General features: G+C 40.8%; 1 protein-coding gene across 13 annotated transcripts in view; it reads left to right on the forward strand.

Moving 5' to 3' along the window:
* The window catches only part of MITF (melanogenesis associated transcription factor), an 87,837-nt gene that overhangs the window by 45,052 nt on the left and 17,650 nt on the right, over positions 1-25,135 (forward strand). For 9 of the 13 annotated variants that reach the window (XM_015292966.4, XM_015292967.4, XM_015292968.4 and 6 more), the window contains exons 2-3: positions 4,108-4,354; positions 24,808-25,035. In XM_015292966.4, the coding sequence (XP_015148452.2) occupies positions 4,108-4,354; positions 24,808-25,035 (475 nt within the window). 13 annotated transcript variants of the gene reach the window in all.

A 25,135-nucleotide genomic window follows, 5' to 3' on the forward strand; every position in this document is an offset into this window, starting at 1 on the left:
CTTCAGTGTGGATGCCTTGCTTTTCTTTGTAAGTAGTGATGAATGGAGTAAGGATAAGGCATTAAATATAGGTATTTAAATCGCACACTGTTTCTGCTCTGATCCCTGGGAGCTGCTGCAGCTCTGTGGGTTTCTGGAGGTGCTACGTCTTCTGCTTTTCTTGGCTGATCTCAGAGATGAAATCATTACAAAAATGTCAGATCTGGATGTATTTCATGGTCCCTTCAGAACGTCTTCTACTGAGTGTCACCTGACACATAGGTCAGCTGTGCACACGCTTAGCTGAAACATTTCAGGTATTCGTTTGTCAGATCCTGTCTGGAGCAAAATATCCCAGGCTGTTGCTAGAATACAAGACAGTGATGTGAAAACAGGTGTGTGAGGGTTTTTTTGTTTGTTTTAATCAAAAATAATTTGGAAAAGCTTTATGTTTGAGTAGTTGGCATATGTTTTTAACTGTTGTAATGTTTTATCCTAACTTAAGGGCTTTAGACAGACAAAACTCCAGTTCCAGATTTCTTAACAAGTACGTGGATAGTGCAAAATATTGCGTGTAAACCAGATGAGTAATGCATGTAAACTGGAGATCCTGTTTGTTGAATTTATAAGGATCTGAAAACAAAACTGCCTAACAAGAGACTAGTTTGGCGTTTTGTCTGTGGAGACAGAAATGAAATATTCAGTACCCATCTGGAAAGATAAATTAGGCTTTAAAATATATGGTCTCTTTAATCACTTGAGTTGATAGCAATGAAATTAAGCTTGATTTTAATCTGATCAGTTGCCTTTTATTATGCAACAACTATCTGCATTATAATGTATTCATACAGTAACATTTCCCAGGCATCTATGCAACGGATATGTAATTTAGATTTATTTGTTAAAATGTTATCACTTAATGATTAATTGAATTGGCATATGACATTCATAACTAATAACTCTGCCTGTATTACATTATGCTTATTAGACTGCTAATGGATAACTGGTTTAATCATACGTCAATTAAAAGGATGAGTCGGTTTCATTTATTGCAATTAAATGATATCCATAGACTGTGTTTGCAGGAAGTATCTCAATCACATCGAGTATCAATTGCCTGTGTGGGTTCTGTTACTGACTGTGTAATGCCTGACTGAGTCAGTTCATGTATGTGAGCTCTGAATCCATGTGTCTGGGTTCTGCATCGTACTGCGGTGTATCTCTCCATGCTCAGTACTGAGGGAAGATCTGCTCGTGGCAGAGCTTAAAGGTCAAGCAGCCTTCAAAGTATGATTTTTTTCAGTACTCTTTTGACTAAGCCTTTGACATCAGTCTTGAATTTTGGTTTATGGGTTTTTTTTGTTTTCTTAGAAAACTGATGTTCTGACAAAGCTTTTCCTATTTGCTTTCCAAAGAGTACATGGTGATGAAGCCCCAACCACCTTCCACTCAGTTGATGCATCATATTGTTGAGAGGAGCAGATGGAGTGGGGACTGAGGGCTGAGTTTTGTGTGGGATGGGCTTAGAGAATGAAATACTGGGGGGAAATTTCAAACGCTTCTGTTTCCATGTTTCTCTGTGCTGCTCTCACAGAGTTGCAGCAAGTAGAAGGAAAGCTGTGTCAGCCTCAGTGTGTAGAGAGGGCCCTGCATAGACCAAAAACTTCCTCAGGTGATAAATAAGGGGAAATCTGAACAGCAGGAGCTGCTTTGTTTGTCCATTTTCCTCGTGAACTGAGCATTCCGTCTGGCAGGTGGTGCCTGAGAGCAGCACAGGGGTGCTTCACGTCTGGAACAACTCGGTTGGTCCGTGTGCCACGTAACACCGCTGAGCACACACAACAGAGTGATGCGCCTGCTGAGCTCACTATGCTGTTAAGCTACATTGCTTTCTGGCTTCTGCTTTGCAATAAGGATGAACAGGACATTCCGTAATCTCACAAGCTTGTTTTCTCCCTCAGCTGGCCCCAAAATCTGGTGGTTTGGATGGAAGATCAGACTCTTCTTCCTCTGACCAGTGTCTGCTCTTATTGTGATGGTTGTTAAGGAGTACATTGCTCGTTCTTGCATTACCTGGTTAATTACACCTATGCTATTTTTTTTTTTCCAGTGAATAATTAGAATGTTGAGCCGTAGAACCTGGAAAAGTGTTTGTCTTTAGGGGAAGAATTTGGCAAAACAGTATCTTCTGTTTTTTTTTTTTAAGACAGTAGTTAGTCTTTTCATTCTTTTTAATCAGCGATTCAGGGATGCACTATCTGCAGAAAGCTGTAGGAATGGCTGTAGAGCCATTGGCATAAGCACAGTAATCATGTGAGGGAGGCAAGGCTCCTCACAGGGACTATTGGAAATGCAGTAGAAATCCCTCATGTTCCCTAAAATTTTAGATACGAGAAGGATCTGCTGAGATGGTTTTTAGTACTCTGGGCTTTGTTAGGCAGAGAAGCAGTTCAGAACAAAAGAAGTTGGGAGGAGCTATTGGGTTATCAACTTTGCAGCATTAGGTGTCTAAAAAATGCCAATAGCACCCTAATGAGAAGTCTGCTTAAACTGACACAAAGTAAGTTTTTCTTTAACGTGAGGAATGAGTCTTTCCTTAAAAGCAGCATTTCAGCACTTATTTTTGGTTCTTACCTATAGCAGGGGGCCATTAAAGTGAGGTGTGTGAGGAGAACCATTGGGGTGCAGGAAGGAAATGTTAGCACTTCAGTTACACATGTATATAATCCATAAATATAACTCTACTGGGGGGGTGCAGGCACAGTATCTTTTTTTTACTGGTTGGGTGTATATGATCAGAATAATTTGGAGACCTTTTTGGAGCTCTGTAATTCTCCTAGTTGGGGAAATGCATGTTTCCAAGCTGAATGGGGACTCTGAGTGGCTCGGATGTGTGCTCAGATGCAGAGCAGCCAGGAAACAGGCTGCAAGGCTCTGATGGGAGAATGCTCTGTATTAATTGGGAGGGTGGTGTTTTTGCAAGTATCACAGTCATTGACTTGTCTTGAGCAGCTAATTAGTGCGATTATTCCACAGCTGCATTAGTTTCACCACAAAGGTTTTCTCTTGTTTTATCAAAAGGATCAGTGTCTCTATGAATGTTTCAACCTGACAGGTCTTAAATAGTGAGGCTGCCTCCTCCCTCTGCTCCCTCCCTGCCCCCAGAACGTGTGCTCTGGAAGAGTGAAGTTTGATCTTTGGTGAGAGTAAGCATGGGCCCTCCTTTTGCATTTTCACCGTGAACACAGCATTGATCCTAAACAAACAGCACAAGCTTTCAGCAGTGCTCCTGTTGGCCAGGCTCTCGGTGGCCATGGTCCTGACACGAGAGCTGGAGGGATGCTGGGCCCTGAGCTGCATTGTGCAGGTAGCACTGAAACTCAGGAGCCAGAGGTGGAGTTTCCCTGCTGGTTTCCTAGGCATGCTGTGTATCTGTTTGGTCCGTGGAGTCATGGATTCCTAGCAGCTTCTGACTCTTTTCTCTTAAAGGATGTGTAGTTTGATGTTTACCTTCCTTAAGAGTTCCACCGTATAGTAACGTCTTATAAATGGAGTCTTCTGAGGGTGAACAAAATGATTGGGTGTTTCAGAAGATGTCTCTGCCTTTACAGCCAAGAGCTGTGCTTGTCCTGTGCTGCCCAGTGTTGATGGCTCTTGAATGTTGCAGATTAGCAGGGTGTTAACCCAGCTGGCTCAGCAGACTTTGGAAAGGGTGCCTACTTTCATGGAAGAGGTAGACTTATTTATTCCGAGCTAGGTGATTAGACCTAGAGTATTGTCTGTACCTCTCAATGAACGCAATTCATTCTTCCCAAACTTATTTTAAAAAAAATTATGAATATGAGTGCCTGCTGCTATCTATAAAATCACTTGTTTTTCTCATGGTTGGCTGCTGTAAAACTTGAAATAGTGAGGCATGTTTTCCAGCTGGATGTTGGTGTTTATGAGAGGTTGGTTGCAGTCAAGTTAAGGCAGCATAATGCAGCTGCTAAGTACCCACAGTAGGTCAGCCATGCACCCGTCTTAGTGCGGCATTTCCGTTCGGATTCTGCTCTGCGGTTCTGCAAACCCTGAGAGCAATGGAGCCCCTGGTAGAAGCTGAGCCGTCTCTCTCTGCTCTTCCCACAGCAATTCCGAGCATCCTGGCGCTTCCAAGCCTCCCTTAAGCTCCTCCAGCATGACCTCACGAATCCTGCTACGGCAGCAGCTCATGCGTGAGCAGATGCAGGAGCAGGAGCGTCGGGAGCAGCAGCAGAAGCAGCAAGCAGCCCAGTTCATGCAACAGAGAGTTCCCGTCAGCCAGACACCTGCCATCAACGTCAGCGTGCCCGCCAGCCTGCCCCCTGCCACGCAGGTACCCATGGAGGTCCTCAAGGTACGTTGGGTCCCCGTGCTCTGCTCTCACTCGCCAAAATGGGCTTTGTGCAGTAGGGATGTGGGGGAAATATTTTTCAGTACCAAAATCTTGCAAATAAGCTTCACTTTGGCTTGATTTGCAGCTTGGTTTGGCGTCCCAATATTCAAGATTGAAAATCTCGTTAGCTTGTGGCCTTTTTTTCTTTAAATTTCAAGATCTTGGGAAAGAGGTTTAGTTACAAAACTCCTGTTTCTGTTGTTTGCCCATTGGAAGCCATTGTCCGCTCTTTCTGACGCTCAGTGGTTTTCAAAAGGAAGAAATTTATTAATAAATACTCAAGTCAATATTTCATTTTACAGATAATAGAAAATACATACATACGCTTTTAAGAGGCAAAACTCACTGCAAAAAGAGGCTTCTCAGCCTTAATCTGAAATACTGTGAGTTTCCAGCCCCTTGCAACAAGCCTTGGTAATCCTTTTTTGCTTAAATGACTTGCTTTCTGTTAGTAGTTCTGGGTTGCTTGTCCTACTGGAAGCTGTAGGAGCTCGTTAGTATCTCTCTGTCAAAGGGGATGTAGCTTGCTAATTACTCAAGGGAAAGGTTGAACAATTAGAAGAAAAGAGATAATTTCGTGCTCAGAGTAAGTCCACTTAGAGTAAAGCAATGTGAAAATGTGTTAGTAAAAGAGCGTAAAAAATAATGGAAAAATATGATGGTATATCTTGTGAGAGTAAAATTTTCGTTTGTTTCGCAAAGTTGTCTATTTGCTTTGCATTACTGCCATATCTTTTTGTTACAGTTTTATATTTAGTAATTTTTTTTCAGTCAATAGGTGTATACTTAGCAGATAAGTTAACTGGGTTACAATGCATTCTTGTATTCTGCCCATCACTGTTCTGTATCAGTGATATATATTCAAAGATGTAAGCTTGAAACAGAGTTGCAGGCTCAGTATTTCAAGGCAGTCTTCATGTGACTGTTTTATGAGGAGATGCAAGGTCTTCTCATTTACTGAATCTGCATTATGGCGTTGTGTTGACAGTGCTGTTAGTAATACAGGAATACTAGAATATACGGCCTACGATGTAGGAGTTAAACTGATTATCAACTATGTATTTAATTTTTGAAGGGAATGCATGTGTAATGTACTTCTGGCATATGTGCATATACTGAGGAGTTTGAAACTGACTGGGAAAAGCTACTCTGTTTTAATGTCTGTGCTTCTTGAATTTGCTGAATTTGTTTCCAAATCATGACATTCTAGTTACAGTGTGGATCTAGGTGATATGAGGTAGTTTTCTGTTCAAAATACACTTGGTTAAATAATTGTATTTTTTGATAGTTTCATCCAAATTCATCATGGCATGAAATGTTTTCTTTTTCCTTTTCTAAATCTCTTTGAAAGCTTATAGGAGCATGTTTACTTCCTGATCATACTTTATTGTTAAGGAAGGTGTGCAATGTCTTGAAGTTTTAACAGTTGTTTACGTTGTCCATTTTACTGCTACCTCTTTACATGAGAGAAAAGGGGAAGGATGCGAAGGATTCAGACTTGAATCCTTGTCTTTTGGGGCCCTAGAGGAAGCATCTGTCCCCATTCCCTCCACTTGGCAGGAGAGAGGGCACTTCCTTGGCACTCTCCTTGTGCCCAAAAGACAATGTGCTTGACCTCAGAGAGAGAGAAAAACTAGCAAATAAATGCCTTCATGGTTTGTAAATTCAAAGTAATGCCTTGCAACAAATGCCTGTTGGAAACAGAAAACTGTGCATTGAAGTAGTGACTGGGGAAATGTGAGCTACTTGATGGAATAAAACAGCCTCTGACTGCCTGTCACCCACATTTACATAACGTTACAGGCAACAAGAGCAAAACCAAGTCCTCGTGGTCTCCTGCTGTGCACGAGACAGGAGAAACTGCTTTGCTGCTTGGCTCAGAAGTTGTGCCTAACAGTAAATGGGGATCTCCCTGGTGCCGATAGGCTGCCAGCCAGCTGTGCCTGGAGTATGCTGTGCTGGTGACATCACTTCCCTGGAGCTGCTTCTTACACTTCAGTTGTTTTTAGATGTAGACAATTATCTGTATGAGCCTAACAGCATTTTTAATTAGATGAATAGGGAACTACATGTGGTAATTTTATTACCCAGATGGTCTGGATTTAGTGGCCTTAAAGAATGAGGCAGTGTAAAAGTGCCCCTTTTGTCTTTCAGAAATGTTAATCTGCGAAGCAGTTTTCTTTGAGAGAGCTTTTTGAATGTTACTTCACAGACAAATAACACCAAAAGTAACGGCTGCTTTATGTGGTTGGCTTTGGTCATTTTTGTAGAACTTAAAATCACATTAAAAGCCCCAACCAAACAGAAAAGCCAACTTGGTAAATTTCCTGTTCATATCTTGTAATTACACGGTGTGACTTGCCCTGTCTCCTATATCTCCCTGTATTGGGGGAATAGTACTTGCATGTCTGAGGATGGTAGTTTGGGATGACTAGCTTAAAAAGAAGCTGAAGCTGTTGATGAGCTTGCATTTTGTATTTTTAAGATGCTTAAGACGTCATCTAAAACAGCACAGAAAGAAAGAGTAATACATATTAACCTATGTCACATTGCATAGGAATCTCCAAGTTACATCAAGTAGTCATTACGTTCAAGGGTATATGAATAAATAGGATTTTATTTTCTTGAGTAATGACTTCTTATTGCATCATTTCTCTGCTACGTAATGTAGCTTGGCAAGATAGGAAATGACCTGTTGGAATTTAAATTTTGTGTTGCTTTGTGAAGTGTAATTATGAGATGGACTAGGAATAGGACTAATTCATTTGAAATAACATCTCTTCTGATAGCAGGATGAGGGTTTGTTAGGGATTTCAGTTGTCCTTCACCACTGATGTTAGTTTCACTGGCATAAAGGCTAATTTATCCTTAAGCACCTTCCTCATCCATATCCTACTAGTGGTAGAGGGATGATGCTGCAGAAAGATGTCACAAGGGATTCCTTGCTTCTGCTCTGCTTCTGGACTTCCTTTTTGATATCACAGAACTGTTTTTTCACCTGTAGTCCCAGCAGCTGACACTTACATGTAGGGAGCATCTACTGTTGCTGCTTTCTGCTGACGGTAGCTTTAATGCTCCCTTCTCACCATTCCCCATCTCCTTTCTCTATCAGCAGCTTATTCTAAAATGAGTGATCTGTCTGCTGAGTCGCTGGTTGCATACAGTAATGCTTGTAATATGCTGGGTACTTTGAACATTTATCTGTCACTTAGGGCCTCACTTAGGATTCCTCCTGCCTTGCTGCCTAGGTGGGTTTCCTCATGGTGGATGTTAACTGTTCCTTTGGTGCTGAAAATACAGCTCTTGACTGCTGTGTCTTGTCACTGTGGCTTGTTTTCCTTAAACATCTTTTCAAATACTGGAACCAGACACTCTTTGTTGTGTTTATGTCCGTCCTTCATCATTCCAAGAGTGTTTGCCCATTGTAGGGCAGTGTTTGCAGGCTGACCAACACAAGCCCATTCATCTTTCCTAGTACCATCCCTGCAATCACTGTAGCTTGTGTTATCTTTTGCCTTGCAGCAGCTTTTCCAGAGCCAGCAGGAGCCCAGTGGTGCAGGAGCCCACTCTGGCCTCTTGCTTAACCCTCGTGGCATTGTTCATTCAGATTTTAAATGCACCACCATGAAAAGCTCTTTGCATCAGACACCCTGTATTTCTTTGTACTTGAAATGCCAAGCATGCCTTCTGAGTGATGTTAATGATTATGGATGTATATCAAAAAATACCTCCTCCTGATCTTTTTGCAGTGCGCTCTGTTGCAAACAGTGACCCATGGTGTAGATGTAGTCCTTGTGTTACCAGAGAAGGCCAGGTAGTTAAAAATAGTACTCCTTGTATAGTAAGTACCATGAAACTCCGTTGTATAGCAGACCTATCTTACAGTTCTGAAGAACAGGAACAATGGGATGTCAAGATAAGTGCATGGTAGCATCTGCTACAGTAAGTGTGTGTTTGTGGAAATGCTTATCTGATTCCAAGTTAATTTAATCGAACCTGACAATAGGAGATAGTGGTGTGTGCCAGTATGTTAAGTATGGCTTGTATTTGCAATTGTAACTCAGAGAAGAGATTTGCCAGAACAAGCCTTGGTGAACTACAGATACAGCGTAGCAGAGCCAGTGAGCGTAGCTGAAGCCTGCAGCAAATTCTTCGTTAGGGAAAAACCAGCTTTTAACTACAGAACCTCTGAAGCCTGCCTTGCCTTCTAAGCCTTTATGTAAGTAGAAGCATCTCTTGTACCTTCAGTGTTTTGCTTGCTTAGTGAGTTGTAAGCTACTCCAAAATAAGAACTGGTGCTAATATCTGTAGTTTGGACAAGACATGAAGTGTAGAATCTTTTTTAATGCAGAGGTTGTTAGATGGATGGGTTTGGGTGCTTTCTGGGGGAATAGTGCCGTGAGCAGAGCAATGAGATTTAAAGCTGCTGCTCCTCATAGAGCTGGTGCCTTGCACACAGACAGCATGTTCCAACAAGGTGCTCTGCTGCTGTGGGGATTTAGTTGGTACTGTGCATGGGCATGCTGAAGGACCAGATCTACCTGGTAGCTTGAAATAACACTTTTGACAAAGACGAAGCATGATAACCTCTCTAAAGGTGAGGGGAACTTGCCAAGTTGGTTCTGTTACTGCTTCAAGGTTTTCTTTCTGACATGTTTTCTGATGTCTGAGTTACCAGGCTTTGGGAAAACTGAGGCTCATTATGTGTCAGGGGCTGCTTCAGAACTGCAGATGAGTTATCTTTCTCAAGGTTTTGTAGGTGCTCATAGCTGTGGCTGTTAGAAGCACAGAGGAGTTTCTGCAGCCCACCAGGTAACAGGTTTTAGCAGGCTGTACTTTTTCAGCCAAGATTAATTAAAAAACTCATCTTACTACACTGTACTGCTTGAGCCCAGATAGTGGAAAGAGGCAGTGCTGCTCAGTGCAGTTGTGCTCATTGCCTCCATGGTTTCTTTGGGCAGAAAGCGGTGCCCAGAGGCCCCGTGGAGCTGGAGAATGGGGAGAGTCATGTGGAGGTCTGTGGAGGCCTCTGTTGACAGCTTTGATAGACATTAAATGTTAAAATGTGAAATCTTAGATCTGCTTAAAGTAATCTTTAAGCATTATGTATACGCACAAATATTTCAGTTCTTCAGCTAGTTTGGCAGCATTATTCTCCAAGACACTGAACCTGTATAGTGAGTGAATTCAAAGTGACAAGCTAGAGACATTCCTGCCATTCAGGAGAGGCTTAAGGAATTTCTTATTGGCTAAATTACAAATATGTAGCATTTTGCCCAGCACTGCATGGCAATTTCAACCTGCCTGACCGTGACAAGATTAACACTTTTCCTCCCCCTCCCTGGCAGTAATATTAAGGAAAAAAAAATAGATTAAGAAGTACCAGGCAGAGATGCAAAAGCTTGAAAGAGCAGAAACCAGCCTTACCTTGAATGATTCTGTCTGTCATTGGATTGGTTCCTTAATTAGCCCCATGTCCTTTAACCTCTTGAGAAATAAGTAAGGGATAAATTTGGGGATAAAGACAAAGACGTCCAGAGATTTACCACACACCGCTAGGTAATTCATCAAGGAATGTTGGTAATTAGCCCTGCCTCTTTCCTTTCTGGCTCATTTAATAAAACTAGTTGATTTAAAATAATGCCTGCTGGTTCATTATCAACTACTTTAAGAACCGAGTTATGAACTTGAAACAAAACCCAGCATTGTGTTGTTGATAAAGGACCTGGCAAGTGTGTTTTGCTTTTTGAAAACAAAATAATTCCATCCAACCCCTTTCTTCCCCTCCCCCCCAAGATTATTAAATATTACTTTGCTTTTGGATTACCATTTGCCTTTTAGGGTGTATGTGTTTCTAATGTCTACTACTGAGAGACAGAGAGGAGAAAAACATTCCAAGATCTTGAAGAGGAACATGTCAGCTTGTGTTAAGAAAGCATGGCCTGATGGAATTCAGCTGAAGACTGACTTTACAATAGTAGTAGGCCAGCTGAGGAAATGAGTAGTTGCTTTAACCCTTTATACCCCTGAGATAGGTGCCAGGTTCATGACTGCTCTTAAAAAGAATCAGTTTTAGTAATGCATCTCTATGCTGCTTGTAGTGGGAATTGTCCCCAAACAGAGGACAGAAGACATGGTTTGTCTTTCCTTAGGAAAATATTTATGCAGCATTCTTCAGTTAAAAGTATTATAGAAAGTTTATTTCTTCTTTATAGGTAGAAAGAGCATTACTTGAAAAACTAAATGAGAGGGTCAGACTAGGACTGGATCAACAGACTGCTGTCTTTGCATTTTTCTGGTAGAAGAGCTCTGTACAGTAGCATCCACTTTGGATTTCTTACATCGTCAGTTGCTAGCCAGTGGGTCTGGTTAGGTTTGTCTGTCTGACTTCAAGAGTTAAACGATTGTTACCCTAAATCTTCCTTTAATAATTAATGGCAGACTAGGATTGCAACACTCCTGAAACTGTTGTGGGCTAGAGGAAAAGCAGATTGTGCTAGCATTCTGTTTAGGTGTTGAACCTTGGGCTTGGCAGATCCTGACTCCTTCAGAATGAATCCTTTAGAAGACCTATTGAACCTTTTATAATAGTACCTTTGGGGGCAGTATTGGATATAGTGTTTTAGTACAACTACAGAAAAGCACCTTCCTTGCTCATCTTCTGTGCATCCCCTGGGCTGGTGCTTGTTCTTGGGGAGCTTGTGTTCCACAGCTTTTCGTTGTGACCCAAAAGAACAGAATGCCTGATTTTACATGCTTGGCAGATTGTTAAGCTAAATAATATGGTGATCTTTATAGAATCATTACCCTGCTATTCCTTGGTTCTCAGAGATTCTTTCATCGCCAACTACAAGATTATCTTGATGCTTTTGAACACGCAGGGAGAGTTGGCTTGTGGGATATCAGCTCAGCCCTGCAGGCTGTCCCTAAAAGCACTTCCGTTGGGTGCCAGTTCCACACTAACCATTTTTTTTCTTTTTTTTTTTTGAGACTTGTTAATATACATCTGTAGTTTAATCAGCTTAGACCTATATCCAGTTTTTTGAGTTTGTAATGATGTAGAGCTCAAAATAGAGTATCTTAGATTTTATTTCTTTTTTTTTTTTAATTTAATACCAGTGTTTCAGAATATATAAGCCAAATTAATAATTTGGGTGCCCCACATCATACCCTTATCCTTTCAGCATATTGAAACAATGTTTGTATTGTGGACCTCTGTTATTCAGTGTCTTTGCCTTGCCTAATGATCAGTAGGCTGTGATGTTTCAGTTCTTTGAAAACTCTAGGATAATGTTTCCAACTTAAGCAGTTTTTTCTTCTGAACTTGACCCCAAGCAGCATGCGTTTCAGCATCAATATTACAGTAGTTAAACTAGTACATGAAAAGCTCTAAACAAGCACTGCAGAACCCTTTCAGGAGTCATTCATTGCATTGCACTTTCATAATCTCTCAGCAGATGGCATTGCAGTTTCCAAGAGTGTCTATTGGGAAGGCTTTCAGATACTTGTGAAGTTGCCTTTCTGGACTGTTCCCTTCTGTGATGAATGCTAATAGTCAAGTGACAGCAACTGGCTTTCACACGTTATTCTGATCATGGTGTTTGTATTACTGTGTTTTGTTTCCACCAATTAATGTCTCAGAGATGCCTTTAAGCTTTTAAAAGATTGAATGTGGGAAGTCTGTGGAAGTCTGCTACTAGCATCCCTTTGAAGCAGAAAACCTGTTCAGCAAGTACAGCTTGAATGCTTGGGGGGGGAAGCGAAAATGATAAAACAGGAGTGCATTTTCCACTGAACATTTCCTGTTCTCAAAGCTGTATATGACACAATTGTATTGCAAATGTATTCTCCTCTTTCCTGCTTTGTGCTACAGATCCTGGTTTTTTTTTTCCTTTTTTTTTTTTCTTGTACACAATGTTAGTACTCAGTTTCTTCAGCTAGTTTGGGGCTTAAGCATAGAACTGTGTATACTTAATTGGTAGTATGTTGCACTTGTCTCTAGCCTGGCTTCCAATGTGTGTAGTCATTTTCATTACTTTGTTTCTGACACTGTTGTATCAAAACCTCTTTTTCTTCCCACCTACCTGATAATTTCCAGCTCTTGGAAGTGTCATGTTTCTTTCTTTCTGCTTTTTCCTCAGTATGTATGCTTTCCATTTCTAGTTGCATTTCAGGCTAAAGACCAAGGCCAGGTAAATCAAGCACGTTATGATAGCCTGTACTTGTGTGTTGCTGTTTGCTTTCCATTCTTTCTACGCACGTCATCCCTTTTGCAAGGTGAATGGAAAATCATTTAAAAGAACATATAACAACTTTCCGGAAAAAAATGTAGTAAATGCTTCTGTGTTCAACAATTAATGTGGCTTATACAACCCAGAAGCCATCAGACATCTTCAGGCACCTCATTTACTGAAAGCTCTGGCTTGTGACAACAGAATTCTTGTTCTTGACTTGATTGGGATCAGCATCATCTCAAAACGAACACACTGACATCAGCAGGAATATGTCTTCTGTGTTTAATAACCCACTATGTTTCAAAGAACAATTTTTTTTCTGTCTTGGGGCAATGTAAGTCTTGTGTCTATCCATCTGTCCTCTCCTTTTGAACAATGACATAGATATATCTGCTCACCAAAAGGCATCATAGGGAAAAGGAGCGTGACAGGTTGCTGAGCTGTGGTGGCTTGGGAAGGAGCTGTGTAGCTGTAGCTGGATGGGGCTTTGGATCTCAGAAGCTGCTGAGCACATGGGCATCTTTAAAAGACTCAAGTTCCTTGCTTTAACCTGTAGAAAATCCTCACATCAACTTTCAGGGTATTTTTCCTTCTCTGAGACTAATTTCTTTTTTTATTTCCTAGTTACAGTGAAAGGCCTTCCACTAAATTACTGTATTGAACTACACTTGTGATATTAGAATGATTTCCGTTCTTAATTCAAATCAGAAATGAGCTGTGAATTTGGAAGGAAGTTTGTACATCGAGTGAATGAAAACATTTATGTCAGACTTTGTTCCTAAAAATCACCTGGAAGTTCCTGGTTGAAACAACCAAAACATGGACTTCACAGTTGATAAGGAAGCAGATTTCCTTTTCTTTCCAGAGGAAGAGATAAGCAGGCAACTAGTAGAAGTCCTCTTTCTCAAAACTGGTGGAGCAGAGCTTCTCTTATTGCTGTTACAGCCTCGTGCAGACTGGGACTGTTTTGTTGAAGCTGTGTAGTGCTCTGCTATTGCTACACAAAGTTGGTTCTTCTGTGATTAAATAAAAATTCTTAGAAGTGAGACTTAAGTTAAAAATACAGCAATCATTTTTATTATCATAACTTATTAACTGAAAAATCTTCATTTGAGTGGTCTAATGTTATTTTACTATTTAACTGACTATTGTGTGAAGATTAGGCTTCTTGGAATCCATTTGATATCCATATAAAGATTTGTATCATGTCTATAAAATGCACTTTAAAAGGACTTTAGGGATTCTCACTGGCATGTTTAAAAATGACCCAGTGAAATGTAAAATCTTTTCTCCAACCTGCTAAGTTCTATTTTCATAATAAATAGTACTTTCAGAAAAAAAGTACTTCTGGCTTAAGTTTGAAGTAATATTGAATCCTTGAAGTGTAGCACCAGCTAACAAAATTCTGCTTCCCAGCTCCAACTGAAACAGCAGTCTTCTGAAATACCACGATGGGCTGGGTCTCAAAGAAACAGTTTGTTCAGGGAAGGAGTAAAATGACCTTGAATGAGTCAGCAGTTATGTGCAGCAATTGTAAGCTTTCTAAAAGGAAATGAATCGTGGCCCACAAGCACCATTCGTTGTACAGTAGTTAATGGGCTCCTTTCACATGAAAGTTCATGTATTCCTTAAGGGTTCAGCCTTGCATGTTTGTTGTGTAAAAGGAAAAATAGTATTTAATCACACTACTGTGGCTTTTCAAAAGAGTTTATGCTTTTCTGATGTACTTAGGCTTTTGGAGGGTAGAAGAGTGGTGCCATCTGCTTGGGAGTGCTTCTTGCTAGACAAGTGGTCGCTCTGTGCTAAGCTGCATTTCCTACGGGATTGCTGCTCTGAATTGGCTTTCTGCTTTTCCCAGGGGTGTTTGATGTAAGCAATGAGGGAAATGCTTCCAGACAAGGCTTCTGCTTGAGCTCAGGCTTTTCTCAGGACTGGCCCTTAGAAAACCTTTATCTCTGAGCTTCCACCTTCTCCAGGAATTGCTCTTAATTCCTCTTATCTGCATTGCCTGAAGCTGGTAGGACGAGCTCAGCAGACTGCCTTGACTGAACCCATCCTGATCGCTCAGTGTGATGCAAGCAGAACATTTAGATTCTCTGCTTTGGATGCAGTGTGTACCAGGGAGTAGGGGCAGATAACTGTTAGAGAACCACAGCTAGTCTACCATTGTTTCCTTCTCTAGTGGCTGCAATTCCAGACAAAATGTCTCAGCTAACTATTGCTTCCAGCTGTCTATTAGCAGTAGGCACCAGCTGGAGTAAGGCAGAGGCAGAATTGGTGGCCCTTGATGTGAGCAGCAACCTGCTTTTGCAGTAAATTCCCCATTCTCCCTGCTTATTAGAAGTTTATTTTTATTGATGAATGCTAGTTATGTTTGTGTCAAAGGGAACTAAGCAAGGAGCCCTCCTTCTCTCTAGCCAGGACTAGGAGTTCTGCCTGTGAGACCAGTCTAGAGCTGGTCTGACATGAATGTCTTTGCAATGCTTGTGGTATCCTGAGCCATTTCCCTGCAAAGCCCTGTCTTGCACTGTGTTGCAAATGCACATCAAGCTATAGCGTCCTGGATATTGGCTGTGAGTAGATCTGCTGGTGTCCAACCCTGCTGTTGGCTGTTGTGGATGTACTGGCATCTGCTCTGGTTCCTAGTGCCCTTTAGTTTTCCTCTGTTCAAACTTTGATGTAAAAGAAACACAATTCAGTGTGAGCTTATTTGCATTTTTAAAGCATTAAGATCTCTAAAAAACTATTTTATCTAATAAAGTAGTGATATACTGAAATGGATTTTTTACTTGAAATATAAAAAGAGGTAAGGAAAGTGGGGGGAGAGAGAGAGAGTTAGCATCTAGTTAGTCCATGTCTAATCTCCAATTACATCCATCTAACTGTCCAGGGCCTGCTTGCCTTCTGTTGGGCTGAGTTTCCATCCTGTCTCTTGGGTAGTTAAGACTTATTATCCATCAGTAGTGAAAGGTATTTAATGAAGTACATGAAGTGTTACCTGTATTTTCCAGTGGCAAAAAGTGATGTGTATATTTTTCACATAAACATGGCTTGACTGGAAGATACTATCTCTGTTTCCCCTTGAGACCATAGTTCTGTTCCTGTAATAGCATTTCTAGGGTTAAATTAGTGTGGGTCAAGTGCGGTTTAAAACAGGATTCTTTTGAGACCAAGCCTGGAGGCCCTGGATGTCTCTCTCAAGAGACATTTTGATCTTCTGACAAAACCAATACTTCTGAATTTCTTGGCAATCCTCATTTGCAGCTAACCTTTGGAGATCTGGGCTGATAGCACACACCCGGCTTTGTATCTCATGAATGTGCCTCTCCTGGTGAGCTGTTGACTTGAGCTTTTTTCTTTTCTTTTTTTTTTTTTTTTTTTTTTTTTTTGAAGTTCAGATGAAACCATTGAGAAGAGTTTTCTGTAAACTGGGAAGGTGGAACTTGTGGTGCTGCTTTATAAAATCAGATTCTTGTCCTGTAAGGAGAGTCCTAATGCTGCCACTAGCAGGACTCTGCAGTAGGGCATCAAGAGCTTGCAGGGCTGAAAAGGCTGCTGCTTTTGTAGGGCATGTCTATGTGCTGGAAATGCAGAAGTTTTGGACATCTTTTTTGTATAACATTATTTTCACAGTCTTTAAGTATTCCTACAAGAATATTCTTATCCAACATCTGTTGAAGTAATGCTTCTGACTGCAGTTTCTTGTTACGGTTGGCTAAACAAGGCTAATGACAGCTAGCTGAATTTTTGTCAGAAGATTTCACCTGTTCAGCTGATTGTGCTGCAAGTTCTCCTTCCTTTGGCCTGAGCAAGGGTCACTTCTGTGGACAAGAGCTTCTCATTTCACAGTGTAACTAATTATTTATCTACCATATGTGAAATAACACAAGGAGAAGAGTTTTCAACAGCTCATGTCTGCAAGACATGGAGAGACAGGTGTGGGGAAGGTTACAAAAGTAGCTGGATGTTTTTTTTTTTTGTCGTTATAAAATAGATCATGATGCTATATCTCTTACATATGCCAGGCTTGATCTTTAAAGGTCTGAAATGCTGTTGTCCTTTAGCAGAGGCTCATTCAATAGTCTTTCTTCTTCCTGGGAGCCAGGAGATAACTACCATCTGGCTGTTATGAGAAGAAGTTCATGGAATATAGAGGTGAGGTCACGCAATGTAGTGGCTCTTTGCCATAAATACATCTTTGTGATACAAAAGTATTATGGCAGGATTCCTTTAGCTAAGAATGAACAAAACCCCCATATTTCACTATGGTTTAAAATTAGAGTGCAATAAACATGCATAATTTCTTACTCATGTTACCTTTAATCTCTTGTTAGAGCTGGCATCACAGTAGGCACACCTTCTCTGTGAGTGAGATGTCAGGAAATAAGATGTGTAATATTGTTTAATGGAAGTGTCAGGGACACAAGCACTCTGCTGCCTTGGAAAAGTAATGTTGACAGCGCAGGTTTTCAGTTTTGATGCTCTATGGCATCAACTTGGCTGGTTGGGTTAATTTTCTCCTCTGGAGCGGTGCCTTGCCTCTCAGTAAGGCCTGCACACACCTTTGTGGCTTGCCAAAGTAGCAGAAAAATGCCAATTTTGGTATTTAGCAGAATGCTTCAGATCACAGCCAGCTGAGTTTGCATGAAGGTGACTTGGATTGTCTTACATTACTGAGCGTGATGATTGAGCACTCTGAGCTACTGAAGCTGTTTTATTACAACCCAGTAGATTTTAATACAGCCATAAATAACATCGCACCTCATTGAACAGAGGGATAAAAATCAAGCAGTTCAGTGCTAAGCCCGCTTGCATTTCCTTCACTTATATGAAGTCAGCTATTTTTTTTAATAATTTTAGACTATTTCCCATGATCATATTAGTAGTGTGAATAAGTGGATGCATTTAGACTGCTTTATTCTTTGGCTTATTCAAGCCTTTCATACTGGGGCTGCCATGAGACATCGTAGGCTGTAGGCAAAGTTTTATAGAGCCCAGTAGAGTCTTTCTAATTCTTTATTAACTGTGACATGTAGAATCTCAGGGCAGTTTATCAAACAAAACCGTTTTGAATTAACAAAATCTTCATTCTCTTGCTAAGTTTTTCTCATGGCACTGTCATAAAGCAGATAGTCTGCAAATGAGCGCCTTCTAAAACAAGTGTTCTTTGTGCTGTGTAGCAGCATGGTGCTAAGCGATTTGTTAAAAGAAGTGGTCCTTTCAGAATTATTATGCAAGTTTCAAAAGGAAGGTTTTCCAGTTAACGGTATAGGCCCGACACCGCATGCTCTGTTCAGTGTTTGTTACCTTCAGTGTTTTGTTTTCTGATATTGATCGTGATTAGTGACATGCTCTCGATATCTGCTTTGTAAGTGACCTTGAGAGCATGCTGCCAGTCCCTGAAATTGTCAGCAATGAGTGTAGCTTCACCTAGATCACCTTTACCTGTGTGTAACAAGTGGAGATCTCCTGATGCGCAGTGTGTCTCCAGAGCAGGTTTTCCCTATTGAATATAATAAATGAAGAGTTGTGTGTGAGCTTACGAATAACTTCTATTCAAAAAAAGAGGAAGATACAAGTATGATTTTCCTTGTGGCTTTTGGCTGTTAAATAAGTTTTGATCTCGTGCCATCTTTATATCTCTCTCCCTATCTTGAATTCCTTTGATGAATGTTGAGATGATGCAAGTAAATACTTAGGTAGCCCATGGGCAGTATTCTGAACATCACTTCATTCTTATAAGCTAGATTTGTGGATTTATAAGACCTTTAAATCAAGCACATTCCTTGTTTAACCTCAAAGAGCTGAAGATAATGATCCTCAAACTGGAAAGTTATCTTGGCTTGAAACTGCATCTTGTAGGCTATTAAACGGAGCAACTTTTCACAAACCTTATAGCAAACTCATGAGACTCGTGTTGAGGGTATGAAGTTTCTAGAAAGCAGTGTTGCTATGTGACAACTGTAGGTGATGGGTGGATGGTTGGACTGGGTTGGGTGATCCTGTGGGTCTTTTCCAACCTTGGTGATTCTATGATTCTATGTTTGTTTTGTATTTTCTTGCTATCATGTACTGTTTGAGCAAAATTAACTGTTTTAGCTTCAGTTTCACCTGTGTAAACTCAGTGTTGCACGATACATGTTAAGTCCATGCACAGACTAAGTAGATTTACTGGATTAAAATTTGTCATGTTTACAGCTGGTCAACCTTAGCAGAACAGGGCCTGTAGGGAAGTGCTTCTTCATACCTGTGCAGAATGTTTCCTCACAGCATTCTGGGATTTGAGACTGATGTTCTTCCTTTTGTTTGTCTTAAATGCATGCTATCCCACCTGTGGGTTTTAGAGTTCCATCCAGGATCTCTGAATTGCTTGTACATACAAATGTTCATAGCTTTAAGTTATGTTTTGGTTTGTCAAGATACAGCTAAGGAGAAGAGTCGCAATTCTGCATTTCTTCCCTGCCCTGAGAAGTGCAGTAGAATTAAGCAGTTTAAAGACTTGCAGTAAACAAGAAACCTGGGAGTGCACTGCTGGGGTTTGCAGGTCTAGCAGGGGTTACTGGGGGCTGGAGGGGGGATGGAGTCAGTAACTGCAGTGCCATGTAACTTGATAGTCTTGTTCAGGTTCTAAATATGTGACTGCAGGTTATAGCTGGCACTGTGCTTGGCAACCTTAGGAAGAAGATAAAGTTAGACAAACATTTTAACCTCTCTGAAGTGACTCTCTCAAGTCAATAGCAAACTATGTTAGTGGTCCAGATAAATCTTACATTGGTCCTGCTGTTCAAAGGGTGGACGATATTGCTTTGGCTATGAAAGGCTTTCCAAGATAAACTAGGAGCAGAGGTGGTTTCAGACCATCTGTACTGGCTTTGGGGCAGCTGAAATATCTAGTCCTATTGTTCTGCTTCCTTGTGAGCTCGTGTCCTACAGGTCGTGCAAGAGAGCTTATGGAGCAGCTTTGTGCCTATCCCTTTGTGTAGGGGAATCTTTCACACCCTAATGTGAGCAGCAAGCAATGTCAAAGACTCCAGTGCAGGAAGGCAGAAATGGATGTAGATTTAAAGTGCTTGAATCCCATTATTTTTGTCTTTACCTCGGCAGTAATTGAAGCTTGCTTTTCAGATGCCGTCTTGTGGCTGATACTGTTTTCTGTTAGTCATAAAGCATTTACACTCCAGAGCACCTGGTGTATGCGAAACCTATTGGTGTCTGGCATTTGATGGAGTCAATTATTTGTCTGTCTTGAAGTGTAAAGTAGTTTTTGGTTCCTTATTAGTAAAGTATATAAAATAAAAATATATGGCACATACACCTGGAAGTAAGCAGCAGAAATGTTTGTTTCCTATCAGAAAACTGTTGCCGTTCAAAGATGAGGTTCTGTCTGAAGCCCACATTTGTGAAATGGCAGCTAGCATGTCACTAACCTGCAAATTATATCAATTCCTGTTGTCTTAAGCAGATTGGTTAACCTCTCTAATTTTTTTTAGATAATGTTGTCATGTGCTTCTATATCTAAAGCACATTTTTTAAATACTAATCCACAGAATACTTTGTTCTTTTCATCTGCTTCCATGCCTTTCCCTTGGAGGAAAATGTCACATTACACAGAGGAATTTTTGGTGATGGGCAAAACAACTCCCAGTTCATTCTGGACAATGTGCCTTTTCATTTTTATAACTATGTGTTAGAAGATATCTATTGGATGCACTTAGATTGCAATCATACTGCTGGATCTGAAAGTCTTTTTGTACCTGCCTTGGGTTTTCGTGTTCGGAGGGGTTTATTGGATGATTTAAGTAGCCGGAGGGTCTTATTAAGCATTATTTGATGTCATTTCTTTGCATTGACTACATCCTAAGATAAAATACTCTTTTTGCCTGTTGTTCTCCAGTTAATAAAAGTAACTCGTCAGGTTTCTTTTCTTCATGGGCTTTCTGGTCTGTATTCGTCTAGTCACTGTACCTGAGTTATTGACTGAAAGAAAGGGAGCAAATATTCCCTAAAAAGATGGGGGGAATGGTAGAGCAGCAGCCAAGGAAGTTATTAAATAGATTTATCTGTTTCTGAATTCTCAGTGGGGAATTTCTCTATGGGGAATAATGTGTACTGCAATACCACCAACTGTGTTTTGATTATATTTCAGGTGAGGTAGCTGTTTCATCTTGGAGGAGTGATAAGGTTTCCAAAAGCAAGAGGGCTGAACTTCTAATGTGAAGCTACTTTAGAATGCTGTGTCATTAAAGGGAAAGAAGTGAAGCTGTTGCTATACATTTGAATGCTGTGTGTGGGAAGATGTCTTTGGGGGTTGTCTTGCTGGTTATTTGAGTTTTGGAGCCAGATAGTGTAAGAGTTCTTCCTGGTATTTCAGTGAAACCCATGATCAATATTTTAAGGAAATAATTGAAGTTGTATCTGGTATAGAAGATTTCAGCAGATCAATCAGTGGTGGATGTTGCTTGCAGAATATTGAACCTGGATTAGAAAACTAAAGGAGAAGTTGACTTAAGCGCTACAAGAAAATCCACAGGAATGGTTATGCATGTTTAAGACTAATTTACCAGCTGCTCAAAATCAAGTTAACCAAGTATACATGCTTTGACAGTAAAATGGAATCATCTTAATGCAAGAGGCACTGATTGTTCTCCTGCTGCTCTCCTCAGTCTTTTTCCCACGTGAAATGATAGGCACCTGTTAGGACAGCTTTCTGTTTTTATTCATGGTGCTTGAAAAGTGTTCACTGCTGTTGGTTTTTTTTGTCATCTCCAAATGTGATGGGTCAAAGCAGCTTTAAAAAGTAACTTTAAAGGGCTGGCCCAGCATGTTGAGCTGGCTTTTGGGTTCAGTGGGCCTAGCTGAAGCCTGTAGCTCTTACAAAACATGCTGCTGGCTGTGGTTTTAGATAATTTTTCTTTGTGTACCATTAATTGTTAAACGATGCAGAATTTTAACCTTTTTTAAAAATCCCATGACATTTAGCTGTCTAAGCAACAAAAAGTTCTATTGAAGAGAGAAAACTGACCAAAAAGTATTTTATTTGTGATTATTAACTGAAAGTCCTAAGGCAATTTACTTGAAACAAATGGTCTTTTAATTTTAAAAAAATAATAAAATGAAGAAGTGGGGATGAGGGGGAAAATTCTTCCTCTCACTTGGTTATCTGTCTCCTCTAAATCTCCGCTATGTTCCTGTGCCCAAGCCTGTCTCTACGTAAATGAAGCATTAAGTGGTTTGGCTTTGCTCCCACAAAAAGGTTCAGTGGTGGTTTTGATGAAGGATCTTCTCATGTGTGTGACTCAGGCGACTCAGATGTGCTCCTTCCCTGCTTGTGGGGCACCAGGGAGATGTAAGGCATCCCGGCAGATTACTGGGAGTCTCTTGCAGATGTATCTCACCAGCTGAGAGCTCGGAATCTGCAGCTTTGCTGCTTAATTCCTGTTTTGGATTTTAACAGTCTGCTCTTAAGAATGGGTGTTGTGTCCTAGCTCAAATCAGCAAGGCCTGAACTCTACTGAAACACTTCTGCTGGATGAGCTATGCCCAAACGTTGTGCCCTAGGTCTCAGTGTGGGCCTGGCCAGGTGCTTTTTGGCACAGGGACTGAGGGCAGAGGGTTGCATTATCAGCCATCAGAACCAGGGAGATTAAAGGAGGAGAAAAGCAAGAGGTGACAGAGGAAGGCCTGGGGCACAGCCTGCTAAAACAAACAAAGAAAAATAAACGTGCATTCTTCTGTTGGTTGAGATCTGGATCTTGGAATTTTTCTGGCCCTTCTCCTGGGAGCATGAGTGATGCAGGGAAGTTTTGTTCTGTAGTCACCCAGGCAGGGGGAGAGCGCAAGTGATGTCTGATGCTGATGGAGGAAAAGGACTGTGCAAATGCTGTCAGATGAGCAGGGCCCACTGTCAAAGTAATACATTCTAAGTTACGAGTTACAAAAATTAACTCATTTACTGGAACTTAATTTTTCATCTTCAGAGTAGATAAAGTGAAAAACAGATTTATCGGGGTAGCATAACTCTTTCTGGTGGTGATAGGAAAATTGATTATATAGCTGGGGACCAACAAAGCGAGTACTGTACTTATCACAGCAGACTCGTGTATTGTGCTGCATTGCGATTTACTGCAACAAATCAGATTAAGCTCTCCAGAAACACTATCTTGAGTATGCTTCACTGTGCAGCAGACTTTGGAAAATAACTCAAGTAGAGCAACTTCAGGCGCGTGTGCTTTAGCACAGTGCTTCTGTGGGGTATAAAGGATAAGAAAGGGCTGGAAGGTGCTGGGACTGGACTCAGTGACCCTCAGCGATCCTTATGGGTTCCTTCCAACTCAGGGTGCTTATGATTGTGGGCAGTAATGGGGCAGTGTGGATGAAGGTGTATCCGGGACGTGCTTGTTGTTAGCTGCTCCTAAACTGGGAAACCTCTTCCAGCTGTATGATAAGATGGAGTTAATGTGGATGATAAGGGAGGCTGAAGAAGTGGCTCAGCACCTTGAAATCCTTCTGCTGAGCTGCAGGTCCTGTGTGAAGCTGGGTAATAGGTGGCCCTGGCTCCAGGCTGAGGACAGGGCTGTGCAGCCCCACAGCTTTGACCAGTGTGCCCCATGGCCGGTGGGTGTGTGGTTGGCTCGTGGGGTTTGTTCAGTTGTTTCCTCCTCTGTCTTTCCTTACTACTTTCCTTAAAAACTTTTAACCTTAGTGCTAAAGAAAAATACCATTGTCTATTAGTATGACTGGAACGAAAGATGAATTGCAAATTAGCCTTGAGCAAACTGTCAGTCTGACTTTGACAGCCCATCACTTAAAAGGTCCTTTTATGTTTATGAAAAAGCATGACGTCAAAGTCAGGGGAAAAAATACCAATACTTGGGGCTAAACTTGCATGGCTCCAAGAAGAGCCCTTGTGAACTGTTTGTTTCTCTACATGCGTGGCTAATTAGCATAGGTTACTTTAAGTCTGGGCAGTGGCATTCAAGTGCTTCTGGTCTGGGGCAGCTTTTTCATGGTACTTCCATCCATGAGTCTCTGACTGGAGTAGCATAAAGGAAAGGATACTGCAGTCACTTCTCTCACAACCGTATAAGTATTATGCTGGAAATGCTTGAGTATAATCATTATCAGGTGAGTTGTTATTTGCAGACTTACTTTAAAACCTGTTGCTAAGAAGGCTTAAATATACAGGAAATCCTTTTCCTCTGATGTTTAGTATGCTTTATTTAATTTCTTCCACAAAAATGAATGGGGGACATACGTGGTTGGTTGTAATGGCAATAGAAGTCGTTTTAATAGACCTCTTCAAAACAAAAAACATTTCAGAGTATTATTATAACTTAGTTTCTCTACCTTTTGATACAGCAGTGAGTGATAAAAGAAACATGATAGTGTTTCCAAGATATGGGTGAAATATTTTGCATGAAAAATAAATGACCTTTCTTGCTCACTTAAGGTGAATGAGAATAGTTCATTGTGATAGATATATTTACAAATATAAATTATGAAATATTTTATATTATGCTTGATTTGACCTGAGACGCATCTTGTCTTGCGTTGTATTTGTATAATGTGTTGTTAAGTAGACTGTCTTATTTATATATGATCTAGGCTATATATCTGAGATGTGAATAATCTGGAGCCAAAAAGGTGGCCTATTCTTCTTTTTTTCCAAATAATGCATTTGATATTAAAAAAAAAAGTAAACTAAATAATGTAATTTGTTCTTTAGTTCAAATCTGATAAGAGATAGCAATTGATCCAATTTGGTTTTAGTTGGTGGCTATCAACAAGTAAAACGAGTCCTGCTATGCTACTTATTTCTCCATATTTGTGTAAAAATAAAGTGTCACGTATCTGAAGGTCTAAACAGAAGTGCTGTTCTGGAGTGTCTGTGTAAACTAGAAAGCCCAAGCATGGATTTCAGGTGATAAATCTTGTTATGTAGAAGAGTAATTGGAACTTGTTGGTTTACCGTTAAGACAGTTATTAAAACATTATCTCATAAACTCATTCTTTGCCACTGAATGTGAATTAGCAAAGTGCTGAGTTCCTTTGAACAGTACAGGTTTGTACTTTGAGTCAAATGCTACTGGGCTGGTGTATGTCACAAACATATAGCCCAGCTTGGTTCCACGTGGAATTACGTTGTAAAACAATAAAGCCCTCTTAACTCCTGTCGTATAGGTGCAGACTCACCTTGAGAATCCAACCAAATACCATATTCAGCAAGCTCAGCGGCAGCAGGTAAAGCAGTACCTCTCTACCACTCTAGCAAATAAACACGCCAACCAAGCCCTGAGCTTGCCATGTCCAAACCAGCCCGGTGATCATGTCATGCCGCCTGGAACTGGAAGCAGTGCGCCCAACAGTCCGATGGCTATGCTCACCCTCAACTCCAACTGTGAAAAAGAGGTAATACGCTCTCATTGTGTGTATTGTTCTCTGAAATGGAATCGCGTTCTGCCTTCTTTCTGTTTCGAACCGTATTTGCGCATCGTTAAGTTACGTTTGG

Source organism: Gallus gallus, chromosome 12 (genome assembly GCF_016699485.2).
Source record: "Gallus gallus isolate bGalGal1 chromosome 12, bGalGal1.mat.broiler.GRCg7b, whole genome shotgun sequence".
NCBI lineage: Eukaryota > Metazoa > Chordata > Aves > Galliformes > Phasianidae > Gallus > Gallus gallus.